This window comes from Cottoperca gobio, chromosome 14, assembly GCF_900634415.1.
Source record: "Cottoperca gobio chromosome 14, fCotGob3.1, whole genome shotgun sequence".
NCBI lineage: Eukaryota > Metazoa > Chordata > Actinopteri > Perciformes > Bovichtidae > Cottoperca > Cottoperca gobio.
In genome coordinates, this window is record NC_041368.1 from 8,693,162 (window position 1) to 8,709,661 (window position 16,500).

The 16,500-nt window shown below is 40.9% G+C and overlaps 1 protein-coding gene across 1 annotated transcript; it reads right to left on the reverse strand.

Annotated features, from left to right (window-relative positions):
- Positions 1-238: 238 nt before the first annotated feature.
- Positions 239-15,649, reverse strand: LOC115018911 (pleckstrin homology-like domain family B member 2). Its single transcript, XM_029448171.1, is given in 18 exon segments — positions 239-1,985; positions 2,181-2,266; positions 2,441-2,660; positions 2,751-2,897; positions 2,987-3,077; positions 3,469-3,664; positions 4,255-4,354; positions 4,665-4,796; positions 4,961-5,044; positions 5,597-5,707; positions 6,509-6,655; positions 7,534-7,674; positions 7,932-8,066; positions 10,841-11,173; positions 11,296-12,171; positions 12,173-12,267; positions 13,496-13,620; positions 15,511-15,649. Coding segments are annotated over 17 exon segments (3,090 nt in total). The 5' UTR covers positions 13,551-13,620; positions 15,511-15,649; the 3' UTR covers positions 239-1,844.
- Between the last annotated feature and the right edge of the window lie 851 nt (positions 15,650-16,500).

Consider the following 16,500-nt stretch of genomic DNA (forward strand, 5'->3'; position numbering starts at 1 on the left):
TAGGAAGACACATCGTCTTGCCATGTTTGGATTTATAAAACTTATTTTCAGTGCTTATACAAATACAACTTCGGACAATTTATCGCCCAATTGTTAACACGATCATAAACATTATAATGTCCATGTTCATGAGGCAAAGTAACCATAACATTTCACAAATATGTTTCATAATCAAAATGATTTATTATTATTCATATTTAAACATGACATGAAATGTCAGTCATTAAAGACTGAAGCATTGTGTTGACTAAAATTGTTCATAGATTTATTCAAAACATATATAAATGCAGTAATTTCTTTGGTTTCAAGGCTTGTGTCTCATACATTGGACGACAGATGGCGGATGAGATGTTAACATGAGCGTTACCACTGTCAGCTCTGGAGCCTCATCTGCACTCTGCAGCCTGTTAACCAACAGCTGGTCACGTGCTGTTAAAAGTGATCTTTCATTATCAAATAGAGTCAGACTGTTGCAAATCATCATAGAATAAAACAGATAACACATATGGGTATTTATAAAATATTAGAAACATGATTATTAAAAATGTATTTTGTGTTCAAGATCCGGAACATGATGATTTCTGTTCAACCCTAAACTTGATATGCATGTGCTTATAGATGCACTTATTTTACATAAACATCAGCATTAGCACATATGGATTATTGATGAGTACGTTTCCTATCAGCCAGGGCATTACGTCATTTCAGTGCAATACCTCTGCACTGAGGACCTCTGCTGGTGAACGAATAGAATGAAATGTTTTAGAGCAACATGGTGACGCAGTACACACAGCATCACTGCTGCACAACATGGCCTCATCATATCAGACAGAGGGAGCTAGCTGCACAGTGATAGGCATCAAACACAGTAGCATTGTGATTTGGAAAGATTTTCTTAGATTATTTGCCAACAATGACTCATAATTCATAACAATAAAACCTGAAAAGTGCCTGTAATTATCTCTCCTTCATGAAGGAAGTATGCATATGTGACGATAAACCCAAATTAGGACTCATTGGAATGAAAGTGATGCAAAGAAACGTGTTTGAAGGAATACTAATGGTGGACAACATTCAGCCTTGCTTTAAATAAGCAGACAAGACCAGCTTACGCTTGTAGTCTGGCAGCAGCTATAGAATGATTAAGTTAAAAACGTAAAATAACACCAATTACATTTGAATATGACTGACAATATAGAAATAATAAAACTGAGCTGAAATAAAAACGTGCATTTTTGCAGACACAAACAGACTTGATGATCTAAAAGATCAGCCTGACGTCCAACCAGAAGGGCAGAGGAGGTAAGAGGAAGAAGGCAAAGAAACAGAGGTGACCTACAACTTAAACTCTGCTTTGAACATGTCGGATACGTACTTTACAAAAGGCCAGGTTAGAGAAAGCTGTTTGGCGGATATGCATCTGTTATAGACAAGCAGCATCATTATGTACCGCAGATATTGCATTTCTGACAAGAGGGAAAGCATGACACAAGCAGATATTTTGTTTAAGGAAAGATAAAGTTGGAAGACGTTACTACTAAATTGGCGCAAGATTTTGAGACGCTTCAGTCTCTCACGGTACATAAACAACAAAAATAACTAAATAGCTTAATTATGAAACCTGTATATCAATTATTTTGATCTGTTATACATGATTACATTATAAACATTGCTTTTGAACACGATTTGTAGGCTACAAATAATACAAGTGTAAACAGAAGTTAATCTTTTGTTGACCTGATGAACACAATGCGTGTTTGCTGTTTACGGTGTTTTGAGTGCTGCAAACCTTCTCATGTGACACACCAATTAAATGTAATGGTGTGAAGATCTGTTGGGATTAGTTACACCATGAAATGCATGTGTCCTTCGGCACCCGTAACCATAACATCCATCCAGATACGCATGGCCTCAGGTGACGGAGCCACCATGTAGTACACCCGATCGTGGGTCTTCAGACTGAATGTCAGCGAGGGGTTGGGGCTCTTCGGTGCGATAGTAAATGTAATGTGGAGAAAAAGGGAGAAATAAGAATAGAGGGGAGAGAGGTGAGGTGACGCATGTGTGGGAGGGAGAAAGAAAAATGAAGAGAGAAAAGCAGAGGATAAAGAGATCAACATTATTCAAAGAAAATGAGGCATGTCACGATACAAATCACAGACACACACGCAAACACTTACTTTGTGTGCGTTCTTCAAATGGTCATAGTACACCTCCTCTATGGCTTGAAAGTAAATGACTCCTTTTATCTTGGTCTCATGTTTGTCTGCATTGGAGAATATAAACAGAACCGACAATGATCAAAGCTCGGTCTCAGCTTACAAAGTATCCTGGCATAGCTTCAAAGTGACATCACTGCTGCAGTTACTTTGTCCCACATCCTAAACTTAACAACTTAAAATCTGCTCTCAACAGAGAAGTGAAAGCACGAGTTACTCACCTGCATAGTAGGTGAGCGTCCTGCGATTCTGGTCAAAGACAAACCAGCGTTTCTTCCACGTCTTGATCTTGCCGCCCATTTTGACCAGGAAGCCTCGACAAGTTTTATCAGTGATGGCCAGATGGAAGCAGGCGTCTGGGTTGTGTCCAGCTGCCTCGATATGGCCGTGGAGATCAAAGTCGTCTTTCCTTACAGGGAGGTAGCGAGTCAACAGACGGGACTATGGAAAAAGCAATTTAATTACAGATTGTTTACGGTGAAAAAAACCCACATCAGATTTCAACCTCTTATGGTCAGTTATTCTGAATACCTGTGATCTTTGTTTCTCCCTGAGCTTCACTTCTCTCTCTACAAGTTTCTGCCTCCTGCTCGTCTCCTCCTGCAGTCGTTTCTCTAGTTCCTCCCTTCTTCTTCGCTCTTCCTCCAAAGCATGCCTGCGCATCTCCATCTCACGCTCCTGCACATGCCACATAGTGTAAATTACATCCATCACCAAACACACACATCCCTATACACAGGAAGTTAAAGTTAAGTTTAGCACCATACCCGATGCTCGAGTAGCCTATGCTTCTCAGCCTGGGCCTCTCGGAGTAAACGCTCCATCTCCTCGATCTTCGCCATATTGGACGTACTGGCACTGATGGGAAATAGAAAATACAAGTTGTCAAACAGAGGAAGAACCAGATTACTCTGATAGGGGGGAAGACACTCCTGTTTGTGAAACATATATCACAAGCAGAACAAATCTAGGTGATAAATACACAAACAAAGAAACAAAACAATAGGCCGTATGGAGCGTTAGATGCCATGTGGATTTGTTTGTCTCTTATCTGACACAAACAGAGCATCACTGCCTCTTCAAAAACCAAAAGCATTTCCTCTTTCAGAATATCTCTCCTGATCATCTTTGACAGGCTTTCTGCTCCAAAATATTTGCTAAAAATACAACTGACACACACATATATTTGCTCGGTCTAAACCTTTCAAAGCAACCTTTCATCTGTACGTCGTGGTGCTTTCTCTCTAACCTGGAGATGTTGTCGGGCGAGCAGGCAGAGAAGCTTGTCTCCATGCTGTCAGAGCTGTCCACACTGACCGTATCTGAGGCCTGGCTGTTGTCCTGGTAGGAGAAGGAGTCCAAGAACACACCGGGCTCGGAGACCAACCTGCTGCAAAAATCACTTCTTCTCTGTCTGTCTTCATTCATGTGTGCATGGCTGTTGCCTGCTGACAGAAGAAAATAGCACAGTAAAAAAAAGGAAATACTCTCATGCAAGATTTAATGTTTAAGTACTAAACCACAGACCAACAACAGGGCTGCAGTCCATCAACTAGATGGTCAAATGGGATAACATTTTGTGAAAATATCTAAATTCTGTTAGCAGCAACTGGACAAGTTACACTGAACAGTGAACAGGGTTAATGAAGCATGGTACTGACCTTCCAAAACAATTAAAGATTTAGATTTTAATCTTTGATACCAAAAACATAGTATAATACTACTTTTTTTATGACATTTCTACTGTATTAGGATTGCATTATAAGATACTTTGTATTCATTACATGTTTTGACCAAGCTGTGCAAAGTATTTTGCCTCAAAATCACTAATTCCTATCTGGTATAATGTACAGTTAAGACAAACATGTCGTCTTTGATATCAGATTTGGACTAAATGTGGCTCCCTCTGTGCTGTGCCCCAGATTAATGCATCAGTTCAACATTCCCTGTCCTACATGTATAATGCCTGAGGTTTAAGGTCACACAGTATGGATTTGAAGCAGACAAGATGCGACAGTCTGGTACTCTGACTCACTCTTGGGCAGGCGGCGGGTGCTCAGGTCCCGGGGGGAGAAGCTGAATCCTTGTGGGATGACGCTGCCACAGCTGGAGCTTTGGGACAGAGGCAAGTGGGCCTGAGGAGGAAACAGCAGCACACATGCTGTTCAGGATCAGGCTCAACAACCTTCACACAAATACAAACTTCTCTCAAGCCAGGCTGAAACTGTGAATTCCTGTTTGGGTGGATCCTTCTCTAGGGACAAAACATTCAAATCTTTCCGTAAACAAATAATGACAGAAGTTTTCTGCAGTCTAGAATCAGAATGAGCACCATTATTTGTGTTACTCTGGCCTCTACCATATGTTGTATGCTTAAAATGAGAGGAATAATTCTTTGACCTTTAATGTCTGGTAAGATTACTTTTTTGACAAAAAGGTAATGACCTTAGGAGGAAGCATGCGTCCCAGGGATCTGCCGTAAGAGGTGAGGAGCTGCTGGCTCCTCTTATGAGGTAGGCTGTCACTCGGGTGGGAAGAGTTTTCTTTGCTGCTCCTTCTCCTTTCCTTCAGAGAGTGCTGCAGCGATCACAGAGATCAGAGGAATCACAAAGAATAAGAAGTGATAAAATGAACAGGACTTCTCATTATAGAGATTGAAACGTTGGCCATTCACCACGTGACAGAGGAGCCCTCTGCTGGTGGAAACAGGAAGTTCTATTGTAGCTGTAACGTACACCTACCTCTTTGATAGAGTTGTTAGTAAAGGTCTGCCCCTCAGACAACTCTGCATACTTTCCTTCCAAAGATGCCAGTTTCTCTCTCTCCTGCAGAAATCAGAATAATGTCTTCAGTGGACTCGATTACTGTAACGGTGTCTTTACAGGTCTCGATTAGACAGCTGCAGCTCACCAACACCAAGAGAGTGGATCACATCACTCCGGTTTTGAGGTTTTTACATTGGCTTCCAGTCTGTTAAAGAATTGACTTCAAAATACTACTGTTGGTTTATAAAGTACTGAATGTTTTAGGGCCAAAACACATTTCTGATCTTCTGATCCATTATGTACCATCCAGAACTCTTTGCTTTCTATCCCCAGAATCTGGAACAAACTCCCAGAAAACTGCGGCTCTGCTGCAACGCTCACTTCTTTTGAATCAAACTTGAAGATGTTTCTGTTAGCCGCTGCTTTTTATTAAATCAAATATTTATTAATATCTTACACAGCACTGTAACTTTTATTCTTGTGTTTTATACCTGTGTTATTCTAGTTTAGCTAATTTAGTAAAGCACTTTGGATTGCCTTGTTGTTGATATGTGTTATATAAGTACATTAAATCAAATATTTACTATATCAGCATGCAAATAATTTTCTTACCTTCTGAAGCATGATGAGCAAATTGTTTTTTTCTCTCTGGAAATGTTCTCTTTCTTGCTGAGCCTGCAAGGTAATCTGTGAGGACTGTTTCTTCAGAGTCATGAGTCTTTCCTGTGACAAGAATAGCACAATATCACTACACAATGTGCTGGAACTTTATATGAAGCACAGTAATGTTGCACATTAGCAGATACTGCAGATGTGTTTTTATTATGAAGCAGCAGCAGAGAGAACAAGAGCACATTCTCATTGTGGGATGGGAAATACATTTGATTTCATACAATTACATCTTCTTTAGACATTCATTTAGTATCCTCACCCTGTTTCTGCATCCTCTCCGTGGAATTGCCCTCAATTGATAAATCAATTAATTTTCTCTGTCTTTATTACTATGTAAATTGTATGTCATGCTTACCATTGCTGTTTCTTGTAATTAGTTCATGCTTTTTTGCAGCTTTTTTTTTCATGCACAACCTGTAGTAAGATCAATCACAACAAACCACAACGTAGTAATTACAAAAAGCCCTAAACATTTTATTTTTATTTTTAAATGGTCAACATAACAAATAAAAAGGGTTTATATGTGCTTTAACAGATCTTTTATTTTCTGGCATATTAAAGTCAGATTAAACACTAAACAAATGCACTTTATCTGATACTATTAGGAACTTATCTCAAACTCTGCAATTTGTTTGTTTTTAAACCATAAAACAGCACACATTTCAGATCTTGTGACACTGTTGAGGTATGTTCTGTTATCATGCTCCAAAAATACTCACAGTAGTAATTATACTGTAGATATTTATGGCTTAAAATGAGACATTTAAAAAAGTGATGCGGTGCCAGCACTGCCTGCAAGTTAAACATGCAATACATGCTACATGCACACTCACAAAACCTCACTCGCCGTACTTTGCGTGTGACTGCAAGACGCTGACGCTCTGCGATCTCTCGCAGCAGCTCTTGGCTCTGACTCTCTTTTTCCTCGTCCTGATTAATTTCTCTCTCCAGCTTCTGAAACTCTAAATCCTCCAAACTTTTTGTCTGCTCTTCAGCCCCCTGAGAAAAAAAGCAAAGGCACACACAACAAACCCCAATTATAAGGTAAACATACATAAATAGACGAGAATACACTGCTTAAAAATTGAATTAACTTTTGGCACAAGGAACGAACTATAACTTCAGATAAATTGTACATGCCTTTATGGAAATCCATGAATGTAAGCGGTTTTGTGGTTTTTAAGATAATTATTTAAAGATAATATACATTTAAGCTTCGATATATTTTGGACAAAGCAATAAGTGCTAAATCCCGTGTCCATCCAAGTGATGATGGGTTTCAGGTGATTTTAGTTTTCCACCAAATTGGAGTCAGATGCGCTAACAATCTTTTTTACACATGGTAACTATTTGGCCCCTATTCAAATGTGGGTCTCAAAAAGAAAGTAAAGGAGGGGATACAGGTTTACAAAGAACAAGGTCAGGAGGGATAATAAACACAAAAAGAAAGTAATTTTGGAAGAAAAGGAAAAGCCAGGCTGCACAGTTGAAGAATGAGAACCGAGGTATTTGTTTTTTCTGTGAGTCTTGGTGTTTACTGCTAACATGAGCTAATTATTGAGAATACAGAGTAAACCCATTTGTACAGTTTTAGGTGAGGGTCTTTTAGACAGACTTTCAAGCTGCTTTGCAGATTCCATTAGTGATGAACCCCCTTGATCTGGTGTTGCAAGCATTTCCTCTTGTAAACATAGATTGTTTGTTGGGTTTTAAAGGAAACGTAACTGAACCCATGTCAGAGGAAGCTGTGGTTGAACTGAAAGGTTCCCTGAGAGTTTGCTTTGAGCTGAGGCTTTAGTGTCTAAGAACCCGTGTCTCCATACTACTGCATGTCTGCCAAACACCTATCATGGCTTCATTATTTGATATATTTGTACCTGTGATTTCTCTGTGTGGCTCGTTTTCTCAATACGACGAATCTTTTTCTTAAGAAGTTGGTCCAGAACCTCTTTTTCCCTCTGCAGCTGGGCCATCTCGGACTCCTGTTCCCCCTGCAGCAGAGCACACTCCACCTCCATCTGCGGAAAACAGAGTAGAAAACTGCCGTATAAATTTGTTGTCAACTTAAAAAGGAACAAACTTAATAAAATAATCTGACAGAATAAGACAACAACAGAAGAGCAACTTGCATGATTTGTAAAGCTCAAATCATCTGCTTTACTGGGATGAGCTTGAGAGAACTTACTGCACAATGCTCTTAAGTTATCAATAAGTCATCAGTTTATCTCACACTAGATAAGAACAAACACTATCTGCTCAGGTGTCAGGTGTCTACCTCTCGGACAGACTCCTCCATCTGGTTGTCCAGGTCTTTGATCTTCTGCTCCAGCTCCTCTATGTTGTTCAGAACTTGAATCCTCTCTTCCTCTATATGCGTTACTTCCTGTTTCAGCTGCAAGCTCTCCAGGGTCTGTATTGACATCAGGAATGCATATAAATTCTTGGCTGTCGATGAGGCTTCACATATGCATCTAAATACTTGTTGATACATTCAAGAAATGCACAAAAACATCATTAACTTCATTGGTATTAGCGTCTCTTGGTGATTGTATATTGGTTGAAATAAAAGTTTTTATAACCCAGGATTATTATTTTTTTCCATGCACACAATATGTTGTTAAACTAATTTGCCCGCCTAAAGAATCAGTTTCTCTGAATTAGACGACAGCAGCTGCTGTTTTAACTCAACCAAAGCTGGACCGCTTTCAACGAGGGCAGAATGTTTTTCTACTTGGTGTAATGGAAATCTCTATCAGTGCACTCCACTGCCAGTCACGCCAAAGTACTCCCACTTAGTTCATCGTCGACCAACATCCTACAAACATTCATTCATTCATAATCATGCGTAGGTACATTTAAGAGATACATTATCAGGTATTCTTTCTTTTAGGCGTCAGGAGGATTATTTTTGGGGTCATGTGGCCAGCAGAACTAAGATTTATAGTTTCCCAAGCGCTCTTTCTTCCTGCACAGACTGCTCTGAGGAATGCAGATGGTGGACGAGAGAAGTATTTGGAGTCTGTAAACCTCTGTCACAATTGACACATTGCAGAAATTACGCTCTCAACTTGAAATCTAATTCCTATAAACTTTTTTGAAAGTTGTGTCTTTCACATAAAAACCATTGGTTGACTACCAGTGTTGATGTGTTTACTACATTCTGATTTTCACAAAGCTCTTCCATCCTTTTAGCCTCAGTATAAGAGTTTAAAACATCTGGAAAAATGCATGTCTTTGCCATGCATATACACTAGCATTCTTCCACTCACACACACCAGCACACACACACACATACGCACGCGAACTCTCTTTGGGATAAAGTCATTTCCTGCTCCCCCCGAGTTTGAATGGCTGACTCCTGAAACAAAACTAGGACTTCTTCATTAAAACCAGACACACCATTAGGTTGTTACTGCTCTAGAGTGGAAAAGAAACTGCACTGTTACAGAGTCAGTAACTCAGCAGCACTAGGACTGGGACAGTGGAGGAGGGGTCCTGCCTGGAAACACAAATCCCAGCATTTGATACATTTGATATATTTTTGTAATTTAAATATGTTTGTCTATTTCTCAGTATGCACGGAGAGGCTTCCCACTGTGACACATTCAAAAACAGTTGTTGAGAGAAAAGATGAGATCAAATTGCAGTAACATCAAAGCTGTGAGGTCTTGTGCAACTGTGATTTCCCTGTTTATGAGTGTGAAAAACCCACATAAACAGGAAACGTACAAACGGCCGACAGCAAACACTTACTGTACAAAACTTCTGACTAAAAGCCAAATTATTTTTTTAGGAATCTGCTTCAACCGAAATGTGTTGAATAACTGCGGTTATCAGCAGTCTGAATAAACGTCATTCCTCAAGAGGGGAGTGCCCCATTAGTCTCGTCTACAACTTGGTCCTCTCTTCACTCAGTCAGCAGCAGGAATTAACGGAGAGAAGGCTAAGAAAGGATGGGATGAATGCAAATAGGAAGAGGACCAGATGTGGAAGTACTTGGGGAAGATGTTTCCTTCTTTATCTAAAACCCTAATCAGAAACTTTATTTCCTGCAGGTTTAACAGGCCTTTTTCAAAGCAGACGTTTTGACTTGGAAAAGCACAGGTGTTACTTATATAGATTCTATATGAGTAACACCTGTGCTTGACGAATGATAGCTTTTTCAATTAAAGTGTCCTAGTAAGCCATGACAGTGTGACTCTGATCCAGCATGCACAATACTAGGACCCGAAACCAAAAGAGCTAAATGGAATCAAATTGATTTCATTTTTTACACCTGTGCCAATTCCCAATTGTCAAAATGTATCCTGTCAGAAAGCCGGACTCTTGGAAGATTAACCGATTAGCTGAAAGAGATCCACATACAAATCAAACCCGCATTATTAAGATGCAAAACCTGCTGTTAAAGATTTTTTATTTTATTATCAACAGAAAACTCGCAATGATGCGACTAGTAGTGACAAACTCACAACCTCTGCAGCTCTTTTTCACCTCTTAATTTTGCTGCAACAATGAAATATTTAGATTATTCTCAACTTTCCACCACTCTCAACCTAATTTCTAGCTGCAGCGGTTTACAGCAAATCCAGTGTACCCAAGAGCCTGCCCAGCACCAAAGTCAGCAAAGCATAAAAGGTTAGCTGGTGAACAGAGAGTAGTGGAGCATTAAATAGCCCCATAATATACTTTTTATCAGATATTTTAGTCAAGTAGCGGTAGTATTTTTGCAGCTGATTGTACTCATCAGCACTGTTGTATTCAGAGTTCAAATGCTACCCAATGAAATCAGCTTATATAGTATTTGAAATAAAAACATGCAGACCATCTAAAAGGCCACCCCTCCTGTAGTTAAGATAGCACTGGAGTTCATTCAGTTTACAATGAATTTAATTTAATGCACAATGAGTTAAAGGTTTAAATATTTAGAAAAAAGCACTTTGAGGAAAATGTGTGACTTATGATTTTGGGCTATAATATAAAATTAGCTTGACCCGATTTGTTCTCAATGATACAATTACCCATTTATAACAAATCCTTACAGTAGGCTTAATAGGCCTAATTTAATTCATACTTTCTTATAAGTATGTATCCTTATAGTATCATACTTTCTTGATATTCAAGCTCACCCTCCTAACCTGATTTTTATAAGAACCCGTCAATAAGGAACAAATTGGCAAAACTTACTTTGGCTCTGTGGTGGGTGGAGGGTGAGGGGGCGCTGCTGTTCAGGCTGATAGCCGGTGAGTGAGACCTGACCTCTCTGTTGCCGCTCTGCTGACGCTGGCTGACCTGCTGCTCCTCAGCCAGTTGAAAGTCTCTGGCTTTGGCTCCAAAGCAGCTCTCAGGAGCGGGGCTGCTGGGAGAGTCAGAGAACACTGACTCATCGTCTGACACCTGCAGCTTCTCCAACTCCTTATTAATCTTCTGCAGGTCAGAAACAGCTGAGACTGCCGGCTCTCTCTCCACATGCCCAAACCCAGTGCACAAGTTTAAGATGGTCTCTAGACGCTGGCACTCCTGTAGACAGTGGATCCATGCTTAATTATTTTACAGTATTTTACTTATTTTACTGTTAATGGTTACGCTTTCCAACAAGTTGTTAAATAAAGTGGAAGAATCAGGTGGAAACAGAAACTCACCAGTCTCTGAACTTTCTGCTCCCTGAGTCGTTCATCTCTCTGGTGCTGGTGATAGTCTCTCAGCTCCTCTTTGCCATTCAAAGAGCTGATGCTGCCCACCCTTTGTCCAGGGCCCAGCCCACCCTTCCCAAAAGACAACCTCCTCTCCCCGAAGCTCAGATCTAATCCTGTCCCATCCATCTCTACACCCAAAGAGCTCAGAGAGGCCAGGCTGGCCCTTCTGGGAGTGTTGGGCATGCTGGCTGGTACCGTCACATCTGGTGGCTGCTCCAGGGAGGAGAGACTGCGCCGCTGCCCTGCTGAGCCCACGCCTCTGTGGGATCCCACTGAGTGTCGTAACGGTAGCGATAGAGCAGGGGGCTCGGCTGCGTTGTGAAGCCGTGGCAGAGAACGGCTATGCATCCCCAGGCTGTTGAGGGAGCCGGTGGAGTATTTCCTCTGCCTGGAGTCTCCACTAGCTTTGCCCTGAGAGTAGAGCCTGCGACCCATGCGAGGGCTGGACGGCACGCTGGCTGCTCCACTTTTGACCCTGGGAGAACGAGGTAGGGGCTGCCCATAAGAGGAGAGCAGGGAGCTTCCATCTGCTGCGTAAGAGAGAAGCAGACTGTCCTGTGACTGGTGGCGGGAGTGGGAATGACGGAGCAAGCCGTTAGGGCTCAGCTGGCGTTCACCTTGGCGAGGTGATGGAGGCACGCTGCTGCTGCTGGTCATGTAGGAAAAGGTTCTGGAGGCAGACGGAGGCCGTTCAGTATTGCTGAGGATTGACAGTGATCTGGTGGACTGGGATCCAACAGGTGAAGGCACGCCGAGGTACTTGCGGCTGCACTCAGCTGCCCTCAAGCTGGCCTCCAGAGCACTCTTCCTACGCTGCAGCGTTCTCCATCAGATCCTGTAGCTCTGCCTTAGAACGAGAGCCCCTCAGCAACGTCCCACCCACCGAGCCACTGTTGCTGTGCTCGATCTTCACACGGTCTGTAGAAAAGAGAGAGAGGTAGCAGAGCATGGAATCCTGTCCCTTTTTGGACTACGTATTAGAGTCAGGTTTAATGTAACCTATTTAATCACCAGCTCAGCTAAGAGAAGTGCTATCACTCATGTGCTGAGTAAGGGCGGGGGAACCAGTGAAGAATGTACGCTCATACAGTTCTGAGCCCAATACAAACATTGGCTACATCAGTGGTTAAGCTTCTTCTAAAAATGGAAGAATACTGGGGGACCAAGACAAGCATCATAGTCTCGACTGCAAGAGAAATCACTTTCATCACAGCCCAAATATCTTAGCAAGCAGAGTGAGGACAGTGTTCTGAGTCATGGGCGGCTGGACGCTGACTCATTGTTGTGATATTAAAGAATGTTTGTCACACGAACTCCTTCATAAATTTGAGTTTTATAAATTCATTCTGGTTTGCTAGGTCAAATAAAAACTTGGATCATTAACTTAAAACACATTATGAAAAACGTTTTCAGTGCTTGTGCACATACATTTGGGTATCTGGAGGGCCTACCGACCCACAAGCTGTAAAATAAGACCACACAGTCAGTTTTGTTTTTGTGGGCTGCAAGAAAAACATGGGACTTAACAAGCCATTCACATTTAACTCCCCTTCTTATGTCACATGAGTGCTTATTACAATATAACGCCCCCCCCCCATCTGAGTATATCCACCCTCGGCTTGAGAACTAGCTTTTGCAAAGGCGCACCATATTTTTCTCGCCATCAGCCAATCAGAGCAGACTGTGATTTTTTCAGGATGGCGGTTTAAAAAGACCGGCGCTAAAACAGAGAGACAGTGTGTGAGAAATGAAGTGTTTTTTGAGCATTAACTCATGTAAACATGTTTTAGTAGAAACAGTAATCATCCCGGAAAATGAGCATGATAAGTCCCTTTACATTTGTGACAATGATTTAACTTAACTTCCTGTCAGGGATCATGACGGAATAAAGCTAGTATCATCATCTAGACCCCCCCAACTTAGTGTTTGTTTTTCAGATAATCATTATTGAAACTATAGTTCGGCAAATTTGACTAAAACCTAGAAATCCTTAAAGTCTCGAACATGGACTGCTGCAAAAAGAGCTGTTCCAGGTTATGGTAGACTGTGAACTATAGATTACTCTGAGTTTCAATGACCCGTATAAATAGATCAATATCAAGAAAATATAACAAGAAACAAAAAAGTGTCTTGAATGTTGTCTTACCTGAGCTGTAGCCCAGGGTGGCGACAGCACTCCTCTGAGGCAGCATGCTGTTCATCACACTGACCTCCTTTCTCTGACTCAAGCTGAGGATGCAGAATTCAGCTGGGCCCTGCGTGCTTTGTTGACTGAGAAGAAGAAAAGGGAGAGGATCAATATGAAACTCACACAACATGAAATCGCTGTAAACTAAAAAATAGCAATATGCATTGTATGAAACTGAAGTTAACAATTGAATCAGTTCAACTTTCCTTCGTAGCATCACACAGCAGCATGGTTCAGAAACAAATGATTTAAAAAACATCACAGGAAGTTGAATCCATGCCTTGCGGTCCTTCAACGTATCCTCTAACAACTCTACAACAATACCTCAATTCAAGCAGATATTTCAGATGTGCATATTTAAACAGAAAGGGAGGAAAGAATTTTCCTAAAGACTAAGTAGGAAAACAGATCCGGAGGAAAGTTTTTATGCTCAGCGTCACTAATAAAAACCAAGTCTGAAAAGCAGCACTCTGCACCTTAAGCTATGGTTCATGACCAGTCCTCGAAAGTGTTCAGACTCATTAAGACAGCAGCCACAGTCAGAGTTCAGGCTGGGTCAATATGGACTGGGATTGCTTTTAAATATTTGTTGTCATTAATTTAGTGAAAGAAAAGCAATATATATATATATATATATTTATATATATATTTGCAGGTTGTATCTTAACAGCTTTAACTGTTGCTTCCTTTTCACGATTTCATACCATTATAAATAAATACTTTTTTCCTTTGAGGCTTTGGTGACTTTAGATGTTATTTTTGACTCTTTTCTTGAGTATATAATTAATCTGGTCATCAAAAACATAAATAATAGATTAGATGATGATGATGCAGCCGCAAACCTTTTATTTTTCAACAGCACAAAGAGAAAGTAATTGGTTCCAGTGACACAACAGAGGGTTTTTAAAAGTCAGACGTTACTGTTTCCTGAATCCACAGACAGAGAAATACAGAGATGGCTGATCCAAGATGTTCTGCTCCTGCTGTCTGGAGAGAGGGCCTACAGGAAGTAGGGTATCCTTTTACACAGTCACACAATCAATCAGCATGAGTTCATTCTCCAGACCTACTGAAAAAAAAGGGGGAAAAACCCCCTGGCCTCACGTCAGAGGCAAGAGTTTTTAGTGCATTACCCAGACAACAGGCCGGCCGAGGAGTGCAGATCATAAACACAGAGAGATGTAAACAGTTTGAGGAATGGAGAAGATGTGTGGTAACACTGTGAAGATAAATACTTTCACGTTGCATAATACTCGAACCGTTGTTGCCTTACAAGTCTAACTCATTACCCAGACAAACACAATGTCTATTTCCATTAAAAGTAAAAAACAAAACTACTAAATCAGATGGTTTTCAAAAGGAAATTAGCTTTATAGTCAATCAGGCCAACAAATGTCAGCTCACAATGATAAAAAAAAAACTGAAAGCAGCAAATACTATTTGTTTTGGATCAATTTACTAATCATTCAGCTGTAAACTGTATGCAATACTTTTACAATAACCTGATTCAACATCAGGCATCAAACAAACAAACAAACAAACACAATCTCAACAGTTTGAAGACTTACTTATAATCCCTGCTGGCTTTCATCCACTTTTTTTTTAATTGGTTGTGTCATTGCCCAGCAATGTTAAGTCAGAAACATAAAGCGTGAAATAACACCTCAGACTCAAAACCAGACAACCGTGACAGCTCAAAATCCACTCCCTTGAGTTTTTGCACATTTCTTTTGCAACAGCTTGACACATTTACATTTGCCTGAGTTACAAAGTCAGAAGTCATTTTATGCATTATGTTCACAGCTCTACATTTGGAAACAACTGTGCTATTGTGAAAAACAATGTAGCATACTTTGCGTGTAAATTAGATAAAATGCAGGCGTGAGATTGTCCGGGAGCATCACTGTTTGTATCGACCAGGACATTTAAGAGCTGACTGAATCGTTTTCTGCGTTACAAGAAAAGCGACTAACCTTTGATTTCTGCCCCACTCACATAGTTGAGGTTATTTTCTAGCGCGTCTGTTGCTGCTGAAGCTGCAGTCCTTCTCTCTCAGTACAGAGTAAAGTATTCCTATGACAAAGGATCAGACAGGAGACCCCTTCCCCTCACCTCCCTTCCCACCTCAACTTTTAGCTCAGACTCTCCTCACCAGGAGAGAGAGACACACACGCACACACACAGACGCACACACAGGGAGAGAGAGAGGGAGAGTGAGTGTGTGTCTACGTTCCAGCATCTGGCGCTTCTGCTGCCCCTCTCTGGTCAGATAGAGAATAGCTCGTATGTAGAAAAGCGAGCGAAAAGGCAGGAAGGAAGAAATGAAGGAAGCATTAGAACTATTAGCTTTCATTATTTGAGTGTCCTCAAATTAATCAGTATGTTTAATCCCCTCCAGCACATTTGTTTTTCTTTCTGCAGCTAATTCAAAGTTCTGACCTCACAATGATCAATACGCTGCAGTATCAGGTTATCATTATATATCATATTCAAACATGGAGACACTAGGTTTCAGTATGTAAACTAGTCTGTACTTGTCATGTGACAGTGTCTAGTCTCCATTTTATAACTCCTTCCTCAAACTGTACTCTCTGCACTTCACATTATATTTACAATGGCAACAGTTTTCTCGCTGTCCACCCGGTTTGTTCACGATATAAAAAAAAGACTAAACTCTTCCCAGTTTTCACACAGAGGAGTCTTCCCACAATGTGTGTTTTCCATAGTAGAAAAAGCAAAAGCAGGCATTAGTGCTCAAAGTTGTAAAGTTGACTCTCAGATTGTTGTTTCAGCAGTATGTGGAGGCTGGAGGAGGCCCCATCGTTGTGTTTGAAACAGAGCCAATCTCACTCCCCCTCTTAACTGTGCAGGCAAAGAGTCAAAACCCCTCTCAGTCAGAGACATTACCCACACTGCAACATGGAAGATATCTAATACTTTGGTCATTCTTTGATCTAAAATAT